At 46.2% G+C, this 22,152-nt stretch overlaps 1 protein-coding gene across 1 annotated transcript in view; it reads right to left on the bottom strand.

Annotated features, from left to right (window-relative positions):
- Window positions 1-969: 969 nt before the first annotated feature.
- LOC113926926 (pachytene checkpoint protein 2 homolog) overlaps window positions 970-22,152 on the bottom strand; it is a 39,513-nt gene continuing 18,330 nt past the window's right edge. Inside the window, exon 3 of the mRNA XM_035727043.1 lies at window positions 970-2,300. Within this exon, the coding sequence (XP_035582936.1) occupies window positions 1,094-2,300 (1,207 nt within the window). The 3' untranslated portion in view covers window positions 970-1,093. The remainder of the gene's footprint in view (window positions 2,301-22,152) is intronic.

The following is a 22,152-nucleotide window of genomic DNA, read 5'->3' as shown; positions in this document are numbered from 1 at the left end:
AGTTTATTTTATTTATTTGACACAGAGAGACCACAAGCAGGGGGAGTAGCAGGCAGAGGGAGAAGGAGAAGCAGGCTCCCCACTGAGCGGGGAGCCCCACATGGGACTCGATCCCAGAACCTTGGGATCATGACCCAAGTTGAAGGCAGATGCCTAACAACTGAGCCACCCAGGTGCCCCTGCTTTTCAGTTTAATTTAAGTTATCAGATCAAAATGTGAAATGGGAAGCACGAGAGATCGTTATCTTTTTTTTTTTTTCTGGGGAAAAGTTTTAATACTTAAAAAAGTTCTGTAACAAAAGTTAACATGTTCTTCAAAAATGTATATAAAACACAAACATGAAATTTTAGCATCAGATAAGAGCAAAATACAACATTCCATGAGGCACGCCGATTAGCCAGTATACTTTACATTGTTAACGTGAATCTGCACTTGGGCCGCAGGAATGTGACTGAAGGAACAAAATGACAGGCCGAAGTACCACGTGATACTGCCTGTTGTGGGTGGCAGGGTGTGTGGCAAGAGCCAACCCGAACGCCGAGGCTGCACTTTCCCACAAACAGCACCGTGACTGATTATCATGAAGAACGCTCTACCTGGAATTTTTTTCTCCATTTCTAGAACACAGGAATAGGGTTTCTTTATTCATTAAGTCTCTAAAATGTGTGCACTCAATAAAACAAGCTCAGGTCAGAAAGCTGCCTTCTATCTTCAGTGCGGGAAACGTTTTTAATGTTGTGATTACTTTATTATAAGGTGATATAGTTTCTCTTTTGTTTCTTAAAACCTATGGTGACTGCCTCTTTCAAACCATATTTGTCAGCATTTTGTGTCTGATCCACCAGACACAGGATGGAACAAGCACATCTAGACAGTTCTTCATAGGACAGAACGTGAATTAACGGCTTTCAAAATAGTGAAACTGACAGGCTGTTTGTCTTAAAAACCATGTAAATACAACACACTTCTTTGAACCCTGCTTAGCCTCAGGAGCTTCTGGCCTAGAGACGTGCGCCGAGTGTTTGGAGACTTCTGGGCAGCTGCTGCCGTGAGCAGTAACGTCACTTGCGACCCACAGGCAGGGAGCTCAGATCAAATGCAAGACGAGAGCGTCTTCCTTTCTTCAAACTGCTTGTCCACTGCCAGAGACAGGGCCTGCAGGAAGCCCTCGATGGTGACAGTGGGGGCCTGGATGTACAGTGCGTGAGCCAGAAAAGGGAGTTTCCTTAGGACACGGCCACTGAGGCCCTCGCTCTTCCTTGAAATTTCACTCAAAAGGAGGCTCAACTTTGACACGTTGTTTTCAATGAAGCCAATCATCTCCAGCTCCCGGAGGGTCAGCAGCTGCTGGCGAGGGTATATGATCTGACACTTCATCAGTTCTTCCAAACATGAGAGGTAGATTTTGAAGATGGCTGCTTCAGACGGCGGTCCAATGTACTGCCTAATGTCAGCCCTGTCCACGAAGGCCACGTCGATCCTCTCTGTGATGTTGGAAGTGGTCAGAATCACCACGTTGCAGTGCCTCTTAATCTGATCGATCTGGGTCAAGATGGCATTGACCACGCGTATGGCATCCGAAGGCTCGGTGCCTGCCCTGCAAGCATTGCGGGCAGCCGTGAGACTCTCCACCTCATCAATCAGCACAAACACCAGAGCATCTTTGTCATCAATCAAATCCTGAATCTTCTGGAACATCTTAGTTACCAGCTTGCCACTTTCCGAAAACCACTTAGAAAAGAGACTGTGGCTATTTATTTCAATTAATTGGCCATACCGGTACCTGCATGAAAGTCTAATGGTCAGTTTCTGGGCTAATGCTTTACACAGGGATGTTTTTCCAGTTCCCGGAGGACCATGCAGCAGCACCACCCGGTTCCAGGCGATGAGATTGCTGTCGACGTTCTTGTCTGAGAACAGCAAAGTCGTCATCACATAGTCAAGGAGATGAGATTTGACTTCCACATCATATACCAGGCTGTCCCAAAGCCCATGGAATTCCGCTGCAGGCAGGACCCAGTGACTTGCTGCAGTGATGTTCTCAGTCTCCTCTTCCAGAGTCTCACTGCTGGGGCCGCCCTCATTCAGCTGGAAGACGTGAAGTGCAATTGTGCAGGCACCCAGATCAATGGGCTGGGGGTCTTTCACCTTTAACTCCGTGTCGACAATAGACACGGAGTGCACATTTCTGGTCAGAAAAGGCTCATCGAACTCAGTCCACGTGTAGTCCCCGAACACGATGTTATGTCTGTTGAGTAGCTTTCTAACGCTCTGCTTTATGTCTTCCTTCTTTGCGGTGCTGGCGAGACAAAAGAGACGGGAAGGTGACAACTCGGCGTAGTGACGCTGAGGCCCTCTATGTTCCGGCCCGACCGCCCCGCAGGGAGCAGCACGGGGCCCGCCCGGGCGTCGGCCCGCTTCTCCCTCCAAGGGGCGGCAGCCGTGCTTCCGCGGCCCCCGCCGACCGAAGGTGGGCACACGCTCGGCGCCCGGGGCCGGGCCCGCACGACGGGCGCCCGGGCTCCACGACACAGCGGACCTCCACGCGCCTGGGGGTGCGCGCCGTGGCGGGAGCCCAGGCCTGCGACTCCCCCGACGCGAAAACGACGCTCTCGGTGCGGCTCGGGCGGCTCCCGGAAGCCCTCCCAGGACCGCGGCTGGCTCCGGGCGCACGGCTCCCTCCGCACCGCGGCCCGTTATCTTCTTTTTTTTTGTTTGTTTACTTCAACACTGGGCCCACTTGACAGTTTCTTGATGTGTTACAGAGCATATCATGCTTTATGAATGTCACAGAGTTACCAGGTTGTCATTAGCAATGGTTCTTAATCTAAAACATCTCTGTGGGGGTACCTGTGTGGCTCAGTTGGTTAAGTGTCTGACTTTGACTCAGGTCATGATCTCGGGGTCCTGGAATGGAGCCCGTGGTTGATCTCCACATTAAGTGGGGAATCTGCTTCTCCCTCTCCCCTCTGCCCCTCCTCCACTTATGCGCACATGCTCTCTCGCTCTCTCTTTTTCTCAAATAAATAAATAAAATCTTAAAAAAAATAAAACATCTCTGTGAAATGGCTGATATAGGTTAGTGGACTCATTCTCCAATAGATGGGGTGAGGCAATGAGAGTTGAGATATGAATGACAATTAGGCATCAAATAGCATGGCAGAAGCCGAGTGTCTTAGCTGGGGTCTGCTAAGAAGATCATTATAGAACAAGAGTGTTTGGGGCGCCTGCGTGGCTTAGTCATTAAGCGTCTGCCTTCGGCTCAGGTCATGGTCCCGGAGTCCTGGGATCGAGTCCCGCATTGGGCTCCCTGCTCAGCGGGGAGCCTGCTTCTCCCTCTGCCTGTCACTCCCTTACTTGTGCTCTCTATTTCCGTCTCTGTCAAATAAATAAATAAAATCTTAAAAAAAAGAGTGTTTTTTTTAATTTTCTTGGTTTTGTTCGTTTTGGTGATAAAAATACAAGGTGTTCTCATAAAACCAAAATATCCCTTTCATCTGGAGTTGGTAAGGCACCAGCAAAAACTTCCAATTCAGATGTCGCACCTTAAGACAAATTCTGGATGGTGTAGAAATAGCTTCGTAAATCACAGTCAGGTGATTTCTGGGAATGCCATCTAGGAGACAGCAACCTGCAAAGTTAGGGTGATGTCAAAGGAAGTGGTATATGTCTTAAACAAGCAACCAGTATATGTACGGTGGCATCTTCTTCATGGCCAGAATCCGAGGGTCCGGAGTGGAGTGGGAGTGAGCTTTCTCACATGTATATTTAATAACTCACCCATAGAATTTTTGCTTTTTGTCCCTGCAACCTTGGGTTCAGTGAGTTTGGAGGTCCTATTTCCCAAGGAATGCTTCCATCGGGGAACACAGACATTAACCCGGTTCCATTAAATTGGAAGCTGAGACTTTCCCTCTGGTCATTTTGGGCTCCTCATGCTATTCAGCCAATGGCAGAAAAGGGGTTTACAATATCCTAGGGTGATTGATCTTGATTATCAAATGGAAATTAGGTTGCTGCTACCAACAGGGGCAAGGAGAACTCTATCCTTTCCCAGTGGATTCACTAGCGTACCTCCTAGTACTTCCATACCCAATAACCATCAATGTAAAATTGTAGCAAAGCAGGAAAGACAGGAACGTGAAGGGCTTGAGTCCTGTGGAAAGGGAGGTTTACATCATTCCACCAAGCAAAAAATCCCCTCCAGGCAACATGCGTGCAGAAGTAAGGAACATGGAATAGATGACAGAAGGAGGTAGCCGTGAGTACCGATTGCCTCCCGGCCACCTGCTGAGGTAGGATCTGTAACTCCTGTGGGTATCTTGTATTCATTGATTGTTTCTCCTTCTCCCCCACTTCCTTACTATCTGGCATAATCAACACTGGTGGTGGCTAACTTTACAATTTAGGTTCCAGATGGAGGAATAACCGAGGTGACACCGCTTGACTGCTGGGTGGTTGGTAACTGATGGACTTGGTGCCTCTCCTGTATTGTCCACCCTGATCCATTCTCTGCCCTTGTTTGTCCCATGGCCCAGGAAGCTAAGCTCCATGGACTTATTGCTCATTTGAGTTCTACCAATGGGAGGTACTGAGAAGAGATTGCTGTGCAGGAGGAGAGAGAGTTTGGGGTTTCCCTTTGCTCTGCGCTGCATTTTCTTATTTTCTGGCAGTGACTGCTTCCTTCCAAAGCAACAGCTCCTGTCAGCAGCCCCTCTTCCATGATTCAGGGTCCCACCAGGTTCACAAAACTCCATTTCCTTCCCATTGTCTTTTCAAGCAAGCATGATAATAACTTGCTGCTGTTGCCAGCTTCTGGTTCTCTTGAACTCCCTTTTCGTTTCCCTCAACTGTGCCTACATCTCATGAATAGTCCCTTCATTAAAGTTTCTTGAATCATCTGAAACTGAATTTCCATTCCCTGCTGAGACTCGGACTGATAGATGAATCATTTAAAGGTGAGATGCAAAATTTTCAAAGTAAATCTGTTTATTATTTAAAAAATAAATCAAACGAAAAAACATATTAAGAAGGATGGGAGATGAAAGTTAAGTCATTCTTCACTAAATCTTTATTGAGTACTTACTATGTGCAAATTAGGTATTGGGACTATCAGAATTGATGTCAGTTGCTGCTCCGGTGTACAAGCTAGCTGGGGGGCGGAGGTGCACACAAACTGAGCAGTGTCCTAGGTGCTCTATACTAGACTTGCCAAAGTGCTGTGGAACAAATGAGATGTTTACTGATTTATCTCACAACCTGAATTTATTTTAACCTCCCTCCCACCCAGCACATAAAATGGCCATTTGGGGGGCATGCAAAATCTTAGAGACACACAATTATTTTAAAGATTTATTTATTTATTTATGTGAGAGGGGAGGGGCAGAAGGAGAGAGAGAATCTTGAGCAGACTCCCCACTGAAAGCACAGCCCAATGTGGGCCCAACCCCATGACTCCAAGATCATGACCTGAGCCGAAATCAAGAGTTGGATGCTTAACTGATGGAGCCACCCAGGCGCCCGAAGCACAGTTATTTTTTTTTTAAGATTTTTTAAATTTATTTGACAGAGAGAGACACAGCGAGAGAGGGAACACAAGCAGGGGGAGTGGGAGGGGGAGAAGCAGGCTTCCCGCCGAGCAGGGAGCCTGATGCGGGGCTCCATCCCAGGACCTGGGATCATGACCTGAGCCGAAGGCAGTCGCCTAACGACTGAGCCACCCAGGCGCCCCAAAGCACAATTATTTTTAAAAGGTTATTTTCATATTCTGCTTAGGGTAGGATATTAATTCTTTTTTTTTTAAGATTTCATTTATTTATTCGAGAGAGAGAATGAGAGATAGAGAGCACAAGAGGGAAGAGGGTCAGAGGGAGAAGCAGACTCCCCACCGAGCAGGGAGCCCGATGTGGGACTCGATCCCGGGACTCCAGGATCATGACCTGAGCCGAAGGCAGTCGCTTAACCAACTGAGCCACCCAGGCGCCCCAGAATATTAATTCTTAATGCAACAGGAAAAGATCTGCAGGGATACCCAACAAAGCGTTCCCAGTTGTACCTTTGGGAAGAGGGAATATGAGAAAAAAATTTCATCATCATTTTATACCTTTCTATGTCATTTTAATTTTTTCAATTAAATATTAAATGTAAAAGTTGGTAAAAACTCTATGCAATTAAATATGTAGCATATGTGAAAGAAAGAAAGGTAATAACGCTTATGGCAGATCTCAGGGAGGAGGATATTGATTTGGACCTTAAGGAATAAGTAGGAGGGGGGCACCAAGCCGGCTCAGTTGGAAGGCGTGTGACTCTTGATCTCGGGGTTGTAGTTTCTAGCCCCACCTTTTGTGTAGAGATTACTTAAAAACAAAATCTTAAAAAAAAAAAAAAAAAGGAATGAGTAGGAGGAATTCATGGAGTATAGGAAGGGGAGAGAATAAAACATAATCACAGAATATCTTATCCTAGTTTCAGATTGTCTTAGTACCTCCTTCATACCTGCCTCTGTAAATTCATTCATTGATAGCATCTTGTCAGAAAACAAATATATATTGAGTCCCTGCTCTTTGCCAGTATGATAGATACCAAGGCAGTATAAGAGAGTTCCGTTCTCAAAGCATTTACAGTCCCAATGGGGAGTGAAGACAGAACAGTTAGAGACAGCCCATGGTTAAGTGCCAACAGGTTTGGCCCATGAAAGAGCAGGAAAAGCTGAGTCCACTGCCAACATTTGAGTCTCGGAGTCTTGGAAGAGTGGTGCAATTTATAAAAATGGAAAGTTGGAAAAAGAGAGCTGTTTTGGAAGCAAATATACCTATAGTAAAATATCACAGTCTATGGAATTACTGTTTGGCTATGCAAATGAGCAGGGCTGCATAAGTAATGTTGGGACTGCAGTGCCAGGGACTATAATAATCTCTACCTTTTATTGAATGTAGACAGAGTGCCAGGCACTGTGCAAAGCCGTTCACACACATTATCATTTAATCCCAACAACTCTCTGAGGCCACTCTGACCCGTTTTTCAGCTGAGGGACATGAGACTTGGAGAGAGGTAAGGTCACCTGCTAAGGCCCTGCAACCAGTGGGAAAGTGACGGATTAGGATTAGAACACAAGTCTGTCCAGCTCCTAATCACTGTGACACGATGACACTATGCTGTGTCATTCAGGAGGATGGAGAAGATCTCAATTCTGCCCGCAGGAACAAGGTGAAATAGACAGAGGCAGGTGTGCCGGCAGGCATCGACCAGCTCCTCGGACAGGTGGCTCTCCGTGCCCACCACCATATCATCAGCAGAGGAAACTGGGAGGAAGTGATAACTGGACAGGAGTGCACAGGTTGGCCTCAGGAAGGAGTTGAGTTTTGAGTCAGACCTTAAAGGATGGATTGAATTTGAATAGAGAAGGGAATGGAGAGAACGACTTTCCAGGCAGAAGACTCAGAGGGGGCAGAGAAGAGGGGTTGGACATGGGTGAGGCATTCATGGAATGGAAAATCTGGATTGTGGCTAATGGAAAGTCAAATCTAGAAAATCAGATACGGAAGGACTTGAATGTCCTCAAATCTACCAAGGGATAAGCCTTAATAGGATTTTGAAGGAGATGGGAGGGGATGGAAGGAGCATATCTGACATGCTTAAAAAGTGATCTTTTTTACATAGGCTGCAATATTCAGGATGGATTGGAATTAGCCATTAAACCTGGATCAAACCTGGGTTGATATTGGTCTAGAGTGACACGAGGAGAGATGGGAAAGAAGGAGGTGGATGTGAGAAATGTTTTGAAGAAAAAAATAGAGATGCTTGGCAATTGATTGGATTCAGAAAGAGAGGGAAGGAAATAGACCAGAATCTAGAATCTGATGTGTGGGCGGCCAGGAGAATAATGATAGCTTTGAGATCAGAAGCAAGAACAGACTGAGCTTGCTTTTGGTGACGGTGTTGTGGCCTTTCTCTAGGGGAGAGCAGGTAGAATGTGGCAAGCCAAGGACAGAGGAATAATCCTAGGGAGATGAAGAGCCTGGGAAGGAGATGGGAGAGAGGGAAGGAGGGAAGGAAGGGTTGAGAGAGAGAGAAAGAAATATCAGGGGATCAAAAAGTCGAGAAAACCATCGGGGAGAGGGAGAAGGTCTCAAAGAAGTAAAAATGTCAGAGGTGACCACCAGGGTCAAGTAGTACAGAGATGGCAAGAAGAATCACAGCAGGAAAGAGACCCCTGGCTTTGAGAAAATCAATATGCTATCCAAAGTGAATCACTTTGAGCAGACATTCGTTTGTCAGTAAAAACTACCCAACAGGGTGAAGGATGCTGGAAAGAGGGTGATGAGGCTATACCAATGTAGCTAATATTTCCTGAGCATTTCCTGAGGCTCAGGTGATGACTTAACTCTATCCTGTTGACAAAGGCAGTATTATCAATGTCTTCTTAAAGAAGGAGACTGAAGTTCAAAGATGTTAATTAACACTCCCAAGGCCACATGATGCAAGTAATGGAACTAGGATTTTCAACGAGGTCAGCATGGTCCTAAAGGCCCCACCAATGTCGGTGCTGGAGCGTGCACTGATGCTACATGATAATAGTGAACATCTACCATTGAATGAGCACTTCCTGGGCACCAAGTACTGTGCTAAGTAGTTTATATATATTACTTTTATTTTATCACACCCTTTGAAGTAGGTATAATTAATTCTATTTTACAGATGGGGAAAATGAAGCTCAGAGACATTAAGTGACATGACCAAAGTCACACAGCTAGAAAGTATTTGAAGTAGGCTATGAATGAAGCTGTGGGCTTCTCTTGCCTTTCAAGAATTTCTTAAAGGAAATTTCTTCTTGGGACCCAGTAGATGACCAGCTAGCACTCCAAAGCTCTAGAAGGCATTAATTGTACAAAGCCAGTATCCTACTTCCTGGGTGATTTTCAGCAGCTGGAATGCCAAGCTTCTGGTGGCCAACTCCCTGCATGACACTGGTATCACTCAAGGCAGCTTTACTGAGTTACAATGCTTTCTCTTTATCACATTTTTTCCTCACCCCAGGGGTTGAGGACAGTATGTGGCTTTTGAACTTGCTTTCCATCAGGGATGGAGAAAGCGTGAGAGTTCACCTCTGCCTTAATTGTTAGAAGTGTTCGTGCAAAGTCAGGAACTTGTGGCCGGCATCACTTGTCCTGTCTGAACTCGGCGGGAAGAGCCTGGCGGGGTCAATGGAGGCATCCGCTTGGCAGTTGGGGCGGGGGGAAGGCCTGAGAGACAGAGCGCTAATTCTTTCTCAGCAGCATTACCTGTAGCCTGGGCAAGACCTGCTGAAGGCTCTGTCTTAGTGACAGCCGCCTGGGTGGGGCGGGGGCACAGAGATCTGCCTGCGGGTTTCTGGGCAGAAATGAGCAGGAGCTCCGCCAACACCGGTTGGTAGGCTAGAGCAAAGAAGGGGTATTGGGCCAAGTGCCTCTCTTCCCCTTGGTCATTAGTCAGAGGGCCTGGGCGGGGGGTGGGGGGTGGATGTCAGCCTTCCTGATCTGATCTAATTTCAGGCCCCCTGCTGTATAACTGAGCTATTCTCTCTGTATCTAGTCAGCAGCAGATTTTTCTCAAGGTGAAAACAATTAGGCCTTCGTCCCCTCCTTCCCCTCCTACTGCTGGAAAAAAAGGAACATGGAAGGGAAGCCGTCCCTGCTTCCACCAAGGTCAGCCAGGGTGCTCTGGCCTGTTCCAGTAATTGGCTCCCCCACCTAGTCACACCTGTCACATGTTCTCATGGTCTCAGGCATCCTGGAGTCTCTCAGGGCTGAAGCAGTGAAGAGGGCTGGAGCTGCTTCTACGCTTTCCTCCAGAACAAGAGAGAGGGCAACTCATCCAGCCCTGGGCAGGGAAAGAGCTGAAACACGGTGAGCCAGAACTGGGCAGCATGCACAGGTGGGGCTGAGCTGCTCCCTCCTCCCTCTAGAGGATTCCAAGCCAGGCAGGAGAAAACTCTTTGGAAGAATTCATTCATTTGGTTAACAGCTATGGCAAGCTCTCCGCTAGGAGTTCCTGGCCCCTGTCATCTTGGGACAGAGGAGAGCGTGGTGGGTGTGGGAGGGGGTGGGGTGGGAGAGGTAGTGAACAGGCAAGTAGGAAGGTGCTGAATGTCACAACAGAGGAGGGCAGGGGACTGTGAGGACCTGATCTACAATAGAGGAAGACTGCTTGGAGGAAGAGACTTTTTTTTTTTTTTTTAAGATTTTATTTATTTATTTGACAGAGAGATATATAGCGAGAGGGGGAACACAAGCAGGGGGAGTGGGAGAGGGAGAAGCAGGCTTCCCGCCGAGCAGGGAGCCCCACGCAGGGCTCTATCCCAAAACCCTGGGATCATGACTTGAGCCAAAGGCAGACCCCCAATCAACTGAGCCACTCAGGCGCCTCCGAGGAAGAGACTTTTGAAAAAGGGATACAATCTCATGGTAAAATGTTTAAAGGTAAAGGGGCGCCTGGCTGGCTCAGTTGGTAGAGGATGCAACTCTTAATCTCAGGGTTGTGAGTTCAAGCCCCATGTTGGGATTGGAGCCTACCTAATTAAAAAAAAATAAAAAGGTGTTTAGGGACGCCTGGGTGGCTCAGTCGTTAAGCATCTGCCTTCGGCTCAGGTCATGATCCCAGGGCCCTGGGATGGAGCCCCGCATCAGGCTCCCTGCTCGGCGGGAAGCCTGCTTCTCCCTCTCCCACTCCCCCTGCTTGTGTTCCTGCTCTTGCTATCTCTCTCTCTGTCAAATAAATAAATAAAATCTTTAAAAAAAAAAAGGTGTTTAAAGGTAAAAAGGGTGAAAACTAAAAATAGAAGATTCTGACGATCCCCAACCATCCTCCATAGTGATAACAGCTGTATATAACTATACAGCTATATAACTATTTGCATAGTGTTAAATACTTTTTAAGGAATTTCCCATATGTAGCCGAGTGCAAATACGTATCAATGGCACTCCTTTTAAAAAATGGGATTGTATTTATGCACCTATTCTGCTGGTGACTTTTTTCATTTCACCATATATCCGGGGCTTTTTTCCATGTCAGTAGAGAGAGCTATGCCTCATTCTTTTTGAAGGCTGTGTGTGGTATGAGGAAGTGATGCTTGAAAAGTAAAACCTGGAGAACGAGTGAGATTAGGGAGGCAAGGGGGTGGTTCTCTAAGGAGCAGAGTCCGGGCAAAGGAAAGACGCCACAGATCTCCCGAACTATTCCTCTTACCTGCTCCGGTCCTCCTGTTTTCAGGCCCCCCTCCCTCTCCATACTGCCACCTTTCCCGCTCTAATTTGCAAAGCAATTCAGCTCCCTTTGTCTTGCCCTAGCCCTGGGGATGTTCATTCTTCATGCCAAAGCAACTTACTAAGTATTTTCCTAAACAAAGAGCCATCTACCCAGAGAAAAATTATGTCATTTCCCTCACAGACAAAAGTAGCTGTTGTGCTTTTAAATAGCAATTAAGAGGGAAAAAAATCTGTTACACACATAAAGCCCCTGGCAGTTCATAAATGGTGGTTGTTTGTTACTATCATTATTTTACATGCGCTGATGGATGAGTTGGCTGCTGCAGGAACCCCTCCTTTCTCCTGCAGCACCCACCTCTTGGTTGGAGCGGATTTGGCAGCTTTGAAGTGCAGGGATGGTGTTTTATTTGTCTTCATAGTCCCAGCTCTCAGCACAGGGTCTGGCACAGGGCAGATGTGCCAGAAATGAGCAATGAGTTGACACTCAAGGGCTGGAGTGTGGCGGCTGTGGGCCCATCACTGTGGGCTGTGATCTGAACCCCAGTATGCTTTGGAACAGGAGAGAAAAAAATCAAAACAAGACTCCTGGCCCCAGGAAACTTCACCATCAAGCTGGGCCTCTTGAAATGTCATATCATAAAACTAAAATATTGATAGTCCCTGGATCAGTGCTGTCTTTGGTTCTTTTGTCTTTTGGGGCAGGGGATAAGCTCCCCCCTCCCTGGTTAGGTACACAATAGATATAGTAATGTGCACAAATCTTAAATGAACAACTGGAAGAATTTTTATACTACTACCCAGATCAAGATACAAAAGCATTTCCAGCACCCCAGCAGGCTCCCTTCGCTCCCTTCCAGGGATACCCCCTCCCACAATAGAAACCACTATTTTTGACTTGTAGCGCTATCAACTACTCATACCTGTTTGTGCCCTTTTTATAAATGGAATCGCACAGTATGTATTTTTTAAGGTCTGGCTTTTTTTATTCAACATTATACCTGTAAGATTCATCCATGTCAGTACTTAATTCTTTTGTATGCGTGGTGTAGTATTCTGTTGAATGAATGTATATCAATGGACATTTGGTTTGTTTCCAAGCTTTTGGCTCTCCTGAAAAATGCTGTTACTAACATTTTTTACACATCTTTTGGTGGAACTAATCATTTATTTCTCTTGGCTACATAGTATATGGGAGTAGAATTGCTAAGTCTTAGAGGATACATATGTTTCATTTTAGTGAACACTGCCAGTTTTCCAAAGTGGCTTGCTATTTGCCCTCCTGTCAGTGGTATATGGGAGTCTCATTTGTTCTATGTCCTTGCTAGTACTTGATATTGTCAGTCCTTTTAATTTCCGCTATTCTGGTTGATGTGTAGCGACATCTCACTGTTTTCTTGTGTTTACCTTAATAAGTGATGATGCTGTTTTCATATGCTTACTTCATTTGCTTATGGCCTCTTCATATGTTTATTGGCCAGTTGGATGTCCTTTCCCAAGATTCTGTTCAGCCTTGATCCTCTCAGCCAGAGATGTTTCAGGCTGGGGTCAATGACCATCCTTGGGCGGGTCCCATGCTTGTGCTGTCTCCAGAGATCCCGCTCCTAAACTCCACACTCACCTATCTAGCTGGCTCCTTGATATCTCTAACAGGGGACCCACCTGCCTCTCAAGATCCACATCCCAAACCAAAATCTCCTCTTTAGCCCCAAATCTATGTTCCTTTCTTTATGCTCAGGCGCACTCATGGTCTGGCCCATCATCTTCATTCTCACTGTCCCCGTTAAGGTTCAGGCCACAATCTCACATAGCATGTGAGATTTGCATGACCTATTTCCTTTCCCCACCCCACGCCCCTCTGGCCCTGCAAACTCCTCTCAAATCTCTCCTTGCATGCCACTTCCTCTGGGTGAAGTGTTAGCCTACGCATGCCTCCAGCGCCAGTTCCTTCCCTTTATGTCATTTACCACACAGTGTTGTAATTACTAGAATCATTGCCTGAATCTCTGGATCAGACGTCTGTTGTTTTTGCTTACCCTGCTTCCTAGAACTCCAGGGGCCTGTGAACCATCCCTCCATTCTCAGTCCCTGGGGTCCAGGTGGGGCTGCACAGAGGGGTGTGCCTATCCCCCAGGCCGGGCTAGTCAGCATGTTCCATCCTCCAGGCCCATAACTGGGTCTTAACATGGAATCCAGGTAGTTGATGGGAGTCAATCTTCAGATCCTTACTGGAACAACTGGGAAAGAAACATTATTTTCCTGAGGGGGTTCCTGATAGGCCAAGAGGAAAGCCTGGGGCCAGCAGCAGCCATCATGCTCCACAAGGAGAACACCTTCCCCGGGAATGGAGGAAACCCAGAGAACAAGTTCAGGGTGGGAAGAGAAATGAATCCCACTGATAATTTTGAGCCCCTGGATCAATCAGCCTGAAGCCCATCCTACCAGTTGACTTTTCAAGTAAGTGAGCCAAGAAATGCCCTTTTGCTTCAGCCGATTTGAACTGGTTTCAGTCACTTGCAACTGAAAATGTGCTGACTAATATACTCCCTTACTAGACTTCAAACTTTGTGAAGGCAGGAGTACCTGGTGCTTAATAGGAATTCAGCAATAGGGGTTTAAGGAAGGAACCATGGAAGAGCTCCTCCTTTTCACTTTGCTAGGTCCTTCCTCCTGACTGCCCCTACCAGCTGATGTTCCCGCCCAGCATCCTCAGGTGCACCCTCGCTGGTCTGAGGGCTGTTCACACATTCTTAGCCATGGATCTCTGCTCCCTGGTTCCTCTTTTTTTTTTTTTTTTTTTAATTTTATTTATTTTTTTGACAGAGAGACAGAGAGAGAGGGAACACAAGCAGGGGGAGTGGGAGAGGGAGAAGCAGGCTTCCCGCTGAGCAAGGAGCCCAATGTGGGGCTCGATCCCAGGACCCTGGGATCATGATCTGAGCCGAAGGCAGACGCTTAATGACTGAGACACCTGGGCCCCCTCCCTGATTCCTCTTTAAGCACACCTGCCTGTCCCACTAAAGGCTCTACTGGTTGGTCTTTAGTTCACTGTTCTCTGGTCAATCCAACCAGTCACACATTCCAGGTAGGATAGCTGTCCTCCATGTTACTGGCACACATAGATTCTATAAAAAAGGACTCCTCCACAGCCCTTTTTGTATTTTTGATGGATTTTCTAATTCTTTTCATTCAGTAAGGAGTTGCAGTTGCTAAAAGCACAAGTCCGGGAAGCTGACTCAAGGGTTCAAATCCCAGCACTTCCATACCAGCTGTGTGACTCTGAGGAAGTGACTTAACCTCTCTGTGCCTCACTTTCCTTATATATAAAATGGAAACAGGAATAGTACTTTATGCGGTTGCTGTGAGAATTAAATGAATCGATTAATGTAAAAACACTTGTTTTCACGGGGCATAAGGGGGAAATACCACATGGGCCATTTCACAAAGGAAGTGAAAGCAAGGCCAGGTTTCCAAGTGACTAAAGATGGCTTTATTGGTGGCGGGAAATGCAGCAGGCTGATACCTGACCAGTAACCTCGAGTGAGTTCCTTTGCGTTCTGTATGTCACCTGTAATGTGTTCTTTTTGTTTTGTTTTTTAAAAAGATTTTGGCCTTCGGCTCAGGTCATGATCCTGGAGTCCCGGGATCGAGTCCTGCATCGGGCTCCCTGCTCAGCAGGGGGTCTGCTTCTCCCTCGGACCCTCCCCCCTCTCATGCTCTCTCTCTCTATCTCATTCTCTCTCTCAAATAAATAAATAAATAAAAATCTTTAAAAAAAGATTTTGTTTATTTATTTGAGAGAGAGGCAGGGAGAGCACGAGAGAGCACATGAGCACAGGAGGGGGCAGGGAGGGGGAGAGGGAGAGGGAGAAGCAGGCTCCCCGCTGAGCACGGAGCTCCACGTGAGGCTCAATCCCAGGACCCTGAGATCATGCCCTGAGCCAAAGGCAGACGCTTCACTGGCTGAGCCACCCAGGCACCCCCGGCCTGTACTTCGTTCTCAATCTCACACTGACATTACTAATGAAATTATTTCAAGTGTTTGGTATTTCACCGAGGCTCAAGAGTCAGAATGGTAGCCAAGTGGGCTGACCATAAAGAGATAATGGTGGTGTTTGCTGCAAAATCTTGGGAGATCGCATTGTTTACACTGTATAGGGTATGGATCTCCTGTACATAGTAAGTGAGGTTCACTGACTCTGATACCAGCCCGCATGCATCCATGTTCCAGAGAAGATTCAGGAACTCCTCCAGCCGCCACCTACCTCTGGGACACAGTAAAACAGTGCACTGTTGGGAGCACGGGCTTTGCCATTGGCCACACCTGGGTTTAGGTCCTCTCTCTGCCTTTTGCTTGCTTGTGGGAACTTAAAGTAGTGATTTGTCCTCTCTGAGCCTCAGTGCTCTCTTCTGTAGAAATGGATAAAGTAACTGCTCCTCGGGCTGCCTCATGGAACAGTCCAAGGGGTGCCCATCACAACATATTCTCTATTGATAGCACCTACTGTAAAGGTGGTTGTGAGGATGGCGTGAGATGGCTCCTGGATGGCAATTGATGGATTTGCTTTGCATGCAGGCACAGAGAACACACTCAGGAGATGTATGAGATGCTATTATTAGTTATAGTACACGCAGACGTGCTTCTGATCATCATAATAGCAGAAGAAGGCAGAGTCAGGCAGATTAATGAGAAAAGTTTCTGAGGAGATTCGGAGGTTTTAACTGGATTTGAGAGGTAGGGAGGACTCTATTTTGGTGAAGAAGATTAGGGTGAGTGTTTTGGGAAGGAAGAAGAGGGAACAGGTGTCTGTGTGACCAAACTGAGATACTTGGATGCAGCTCAGCCCTGTCCTCAGGGCACTGTTGGGCCCCTGCCAGGAGCAGGGAATCCTAGAGGCTTCTCCGGCTTGGCTGCAGAAGGAAACGGACGTCTCCTATGGAGAGAAAGGGAAGGCACAGAGCTGCTGTCTGGTGCTGCCTGACACTGGGACCAAACAGTCCAGCAGACGGATTTCTGGGGGGGGGGGGGGCAAGGGGGATGGCAGGGTATGGGCTCGAGGGTCAGCTCGGGACTTTCTGGCCATGTGGGCAGCTGGGCTGGAAGCTTTTTTCTCCCTCCCAAGTTGGGCTAGTTTGGTGGCTTCTTCCCAGATGCTCAGGGTGCCTATCTCCTGTACACCATCGTTTGGGGTCCTCTCTACGCAAGCGGGGAGAACATTCTACAGGAAAGACCAAAGCAAACGATGAGAGTTTTAACGCTGGTCTGAGCTTTCAAAAGGTCATCGTGGGACCGTGGGAGGGACAGCCAGACCAGGCTGTGCTGCCTTCCCGTCGGGCCCCCTATCTCCCCTCTGCCCCTCCAGATCCACACTTCACTCTGTTCTGGGTCTGACTTGTTTTGATGCATTGGCCTCTGGCGGGGCTCAGCCAGTGGTGAGTCTGTGGATAAGAGACAGGCAGAGACAGAGGTCGGCGTATTTATTCCCCTGACTCCCTCCACAGGCTGGTAGTGTGACTGAGAGTCCCCGCTCTTCTTACAAGGCTCCCTTTTCCAAAGCTCCCTCTCTCCTGGTTCAGGTGACTATCTCTCCTCTGTCCCCTCAGGCCTCGGGTAGCGTTAGGTCCTCAGTTGTTCCTAGCCCCTGGTCACCATGCTATCTCTTGTGGTTTTCCTCTACTATCTCTACTGTTATAAATAAACCCTCTTCACATTACTTGACCGTGCCATCTGTTTTCAGTTGGGACCCTGATGGATACATTTGCCAAATAAAGATTCTTTTGGTTGACTCTAGGTGGAGAGAGAGAATGTGAATTATTGCCTTATGTGCCTGAAACTTGAGGTATAGACTTCATACACATGTGTTCAAGCGTTTAGGCAAGAGCTCCGAGTGTGCAGGCTTCAGCCTCTTTCCTCCCTTCAGCCCTATCGCCTTTGGATTTGCTTTGCATGCAGGCATTTCTCCACCTAGCAACCCACAGCAGTTCCAAGCTTATCTTCTCCCTATGTCAAGTCCAAAGGCAGGCTCATCTCTTTCCCAATGGATTCAATAAAGTTCCAGCATTCTGTCAGACTCAGCATGGGTTACAAGTCCACTCTCAAACCAGTCCCTGTGATCAGCAGGATGGAATAAGAACTGGCCAGACTGGGGTCACATACCCGCCCCTGGAGCTTGAAATAGAGGTGTCAACCCCACCCAAATCGCATGGCTTGAGTGTGGGGGAGGGCTATTTCCAAAAGAAAATGAAGATACTCTAACCAAAAGAGTAGGCGTGGATGCCAAGTAGGGCAAAACTACCAGAGTCTCTTCTGCTTGGCTGTGTGAATTTGAAGAAGCGACCCAACCTCTGGAACTGTGGTGTCCTCCTCCAAGAGCACTGAGAATAGCTAATGATAACTGAGCAGTTACTGGAGATGAGACTGGACTAAGGGTTTTAGATGAATCTTTGTTAGGCAGGTACCATTATCTTCCCCACTTAACAGAAGAGCAAACCAAGACTCAGAAAAGCGAAGTAGCCTTCCCAGGCTCACTAAAGCCTGGATGGAGCTGGACTTTGAACCCGGATTTGTCTGACACAAGAACGTGCACTGTTATAACAATCTGCCTCTCAATGTGGAGCACAGCTTGCCGGGTTGTTGTGAGGATTCAAAGAGATGTAGTAAAAATAACGTAACCAACATTGATTGTGCCCTTACTATGTGCCCAGCCCTGAGCCAGATGCTCTACATGGACTCCTATTTAATTCTTGCCACAGCTCCCTCAGTCCTGAAGGCACCTAGCACAGCCCAGGCCTGGTGGGAACTCGGGTGTGGCTTCTGTCTCCTTAAGCTCCCTGCCTTTTCTTTTCATGTTGGTTCAAGTAGCTCCTCTGTGTTTGCCATTCTTAGTTCTTTAATGTTGTTCAGGGTCTCTGAGCTGTTTTCCCTGTTGCTCAGAAGCTGAGAAGCACCAGGCTCAGGGCCGTCAAGATACTGGAGAAATCCTGAAAGGGACCCAATCAGAGGAGAGTAGGAGGGAGAACAGACATGGGGACGTGATGTGATGAGCATCACTGCATCAGTGTTTTCCCCCTGAGCAGCTTTAGACACTCCCCTGGGGGACTGGGGTTTACCCCATTAGGGAAGTGAGACGGAGAGGCCTGTTGAGTTCAGCTTTTCCAGGCTAGCTGGTGTGAGGACCAGATAGGCATTCTGAGATTGCTCTCCAAACCCCTGGACTGCCTCTTTCCTGGGGCTAGTTGTCCATTATCTTTGGCTCTTCCTTTATTCTCTTTGTCTGGCCAGGTGCCAGGACCTGACGATCCCCCCCCCACAGGACTGTTATCACCAGAGAGGTTGTTCAGAGCATCTGCCGAGTTTCCTCCACTGGGATTGAGGCTGGGGGCTGGATCTTTCATTTTTTTCTGTTTCCAGCAACTTCTGCATGTTTAGTTTAAGTTAAAACAGTAGTGACCATTGATTCAGAGCGTCCCGGGAACCCGTTACTTGATTGACCATCAGATTTGATCTTCACAACAACCTTGTGTTACAAATGCCGTTTTTACCTGTTGTACCGAAGAGTTGGGTGTGGCTCTGGGAAGTTAGGCGACTTGTCTAAGGTCACGAGGCTAGCAAACAACTGAATGGTAAGCTAGTAAGTAGCACGGACCTCTCTGCCGAATGCCAGACTCACGTGTCCAACTGCCTACTGGACATATGCACTTGAATGTCCAACGGGCATCTGAGAATTAACATGTCCAAGACTCACTTCCTGATGTCCACTCCCCTCCCCCTCTCCTAGGCTAATTGCAACTGCATCTTTCAGCTGCTCAGGACAAAAACTTTGAGTTATCTTGGACTTTTTTCTCATACAGCCTAGCTCTAATCCACCAACACATTTGGTCAGCTCTTCCTTCAAAATATGTACAGAATTGACTACTTCTCACTATCTCTGTTGTTCCCTTTCTGGTCCAACCCATCATCATCAGTCACTGTTTTCCCTGCTTCTGCTTTTGCCCTCTTAAATCTATTCTCAGTGGATTCAGATGTCAGCCCTCTGCTCGAAACCCTTCAATGAGCAAACTGATGACTAAAAGCCAAAGTCCTTACTCTGAAGCTACGAGGTGGTATCTGAGCTGGTTTCCTGAGACTTTTTCTTACCTCATTTTCCAGTCTCTCTCCTCGGCCCCATCACTCAGCTACACTCGATTTTCCTCGGACCATGCACTCCCACTTCACAGCCTTTGCATGTGCTGGGCACCCTACCTGGGAATTTCTTGCCTCAAATACCACATGACCTGCTTCTGGATCTCTTTCAGGTCTTTACTCCAATGCCACCTTGTTGCTGGGGCTTTTCCTGGATACTGTATCCAAAATTTCACACCCTACACTGATATTTCCTCTTCTCCTTCCCTATGTTTTTTTTTTTTTCTCCTTAGGATTTACCATCATCTAAGATAATGCATATCCTGGTTTATTTTCAGTCTTCCCACTAAAATATATGCTCCATTATAACAGTATATGGTCCAATATATGGTCACTTTTTTTTCACTGCTGATTCTCCAGCTCCTTTAGCAATGCCTGGCACATACTAGGTGCTTAAATATTTGTTGAATAAATGTATGAATGAGTGAATTTAGAGGGAGAAATGAGGTCTGTTGCCTCAGCCCATTGCTCCATGCTACCTCTCCAAACTCAGTGTCTCTGTGATATACAAGTAGCTATTGGATGGTGCTCAAACCAGGCTGGGGTTCTTGGGGAGCCTCTGGGCTTCAAAAAGTTCTGGGCCATTTGAGAAATAAGATGAGGAAATAAGGCATATGGAGACCAAAATAGCAACCTTAGTACTGATAGAGCTGATATTGGAGTTTTGTCTGTGGATAGGTGCTTACTAATTTTGACCCCAGACTTGGACCAACTTAACCACACATTCACAGGCAATGCCTGATGTTGCAGAATTAAAGGCATAGAGAAATAAGGAGAATGCCTCCTCCAGGAAGAGAGGAGCATGAAGAGCTGCATATATCCATTCTTTATTCCAAATGCTCAGAAAAATTGAATAACCTCTCTCCTTTAGGGGAGGAATGAGTTGCAGGCAGAGAGAAGCCAAGAGTATGACACTCATGGATGCCTTTCTCATGGAAGGGAAATATGAGGAGGCCATGAGTATTTCCCATGTAATAATCCCCAACTTAAAAAAAGTAATAATAGCTTTTTATAATTCACATACTATAAAATTCACTCTTCTAAAGTATACAAGTCACTGGTTTTTAATATGTTCATAGAGTTGTGCAACCATCACCACACTCTGATTCCAGAATATTTTCATTGCTCCCAAAAGAAACCCCATACTGGGTGCCTGGGTGGCTCAGTTGGTTAAGCAACTGCCTTCGGCTCAGGTCATGATCCTGGAGTCCCAGGATCGAGTCCCACATCGGGCTCCCTGCTCAGCAGGGAGTCTGCTTCTCCCTCTGACCCTCTTCCCTCTCGTGCTCTCTCTCTTTCTCTCTCTCAAATAAATAAATAAAATCTTAAAAAAAAAAGAAACCCCGTACTTACTAGCAGTCACTCCCCAATCCCCACCAACCCTTGGCAGCCACTAATCTACTTTCTATTTCTATGGGTTTGACTATTCGGCCATTTCATATAAATGGAATCATAAAATACATGACTTTTGTGATTGGCTTCTTTCATTTAGCATCACGTCTTCAAGCGTCATTCATTTTGTAGCATGCATCAGTATGTTTTTCCTTTTTATTGCCAAATAATACTCTATTGTATAGACATATCACATTTTGTTTATTAATTAGCTAATGGACATTTTTGTCATTTCCACCTTTTTGACTGTTATGAATGCTGCTGCTATTAACATTAATATACACATTTTTGTGTAGATATGATTTCATTTCTCTTGGGGATTTCAATTCTTAGGGGTGGAATTGCTGCGTCATACAGTAACTATGTATAACATTTTGAGGAGCTGCCAAATTATTTTCCGAAGTGGCTGTACTATTTTACTTTTCCACCAACAGTGTCCAAGATATATGAAGGCTCTAATTTTTCCACATCTTCACCAACACTTGTTATTGTCTGTCGTCGTCTTCTTCTTCTTCTTCTTCTTCTTCTTCTTCTTCTTCTTCTTCTTCTTCTCCTTCTTCTTCTTCTACTTCTTCTTCTTCTTGCCATCTTAGTGGGTATGAAGTGGTATCTCCCTGTAGTTTTGATTTCAAGCCTCTTTTCATGTACTTATTGGACATTTGTATATCTCCTTTGGAGAAATACCTTTTCAAATTCTTTGTCCATTTTTAAATTGAAGTGTTTTTTTTATTGTTGAGTTTTAAAACTTCTTTATATATTCTAAATACAAATCCCTTATTTAGTATGTGATTTGCAAGTTCTCCCATGCTGTGGGTTATCTTTTCACCATCAAGAGATGGTGTCCTTTGAAACACAAAAGTTTTTAATGTGTAGAAAGTCCATTTTATCTATTTTTCTTTTGTTGCTTTTTCTTTTGGTGTTATATTTAAGAAATTATTGCCTGACCCAATGTCATGAGGATTTACTCCTGTTTTCTTTTAAGAGTTTTTGGTTTTAGCGTTTACATTTAGGTCTATGATGCATTTTGAATTAAATTGTTTATATGGTGTGAATAGGGGTCCAACTTCATTCTTTTACCTATGGATATCCAGTTGTTGTCTTCACACTTTTGTCTAAAATTAATTGACCATAATATAAGGGTTTATTTTTAGACCCTCATTTCTATTCCATTACTCTGTATGCTTATTTTTATACCAGTACCACACATTATTTTAGCTATGTAATAGGCTATATAATAAGTTTTGAAAAAATTTTTTGGCTAGGGGCACCTGGATGGCACAGTCAGGTAAGTGTCTGACTCTTGGTTTTGGCTCATGGTTGTGGTCTCAGGGTCATGG

Source organism: Zalophus californianus, chromosome 4, assembly GCF_009762305.2.
Source record: "Zalophus californianus isolate mZalCal1 chromosome 4, mZalCal1.pri.v2, whole genome shotgun sequence".
Classification (NCBI taxonomy): domain Eukaryota; kingdom Metazoa; phylum Chordata; class Mammalia; order Carnivora; family Otariidae; genus Zalophus; species Zalophus californianus.
This window is presented reverse-complemented; position numbering and strand designations above follow the sequence as displayed.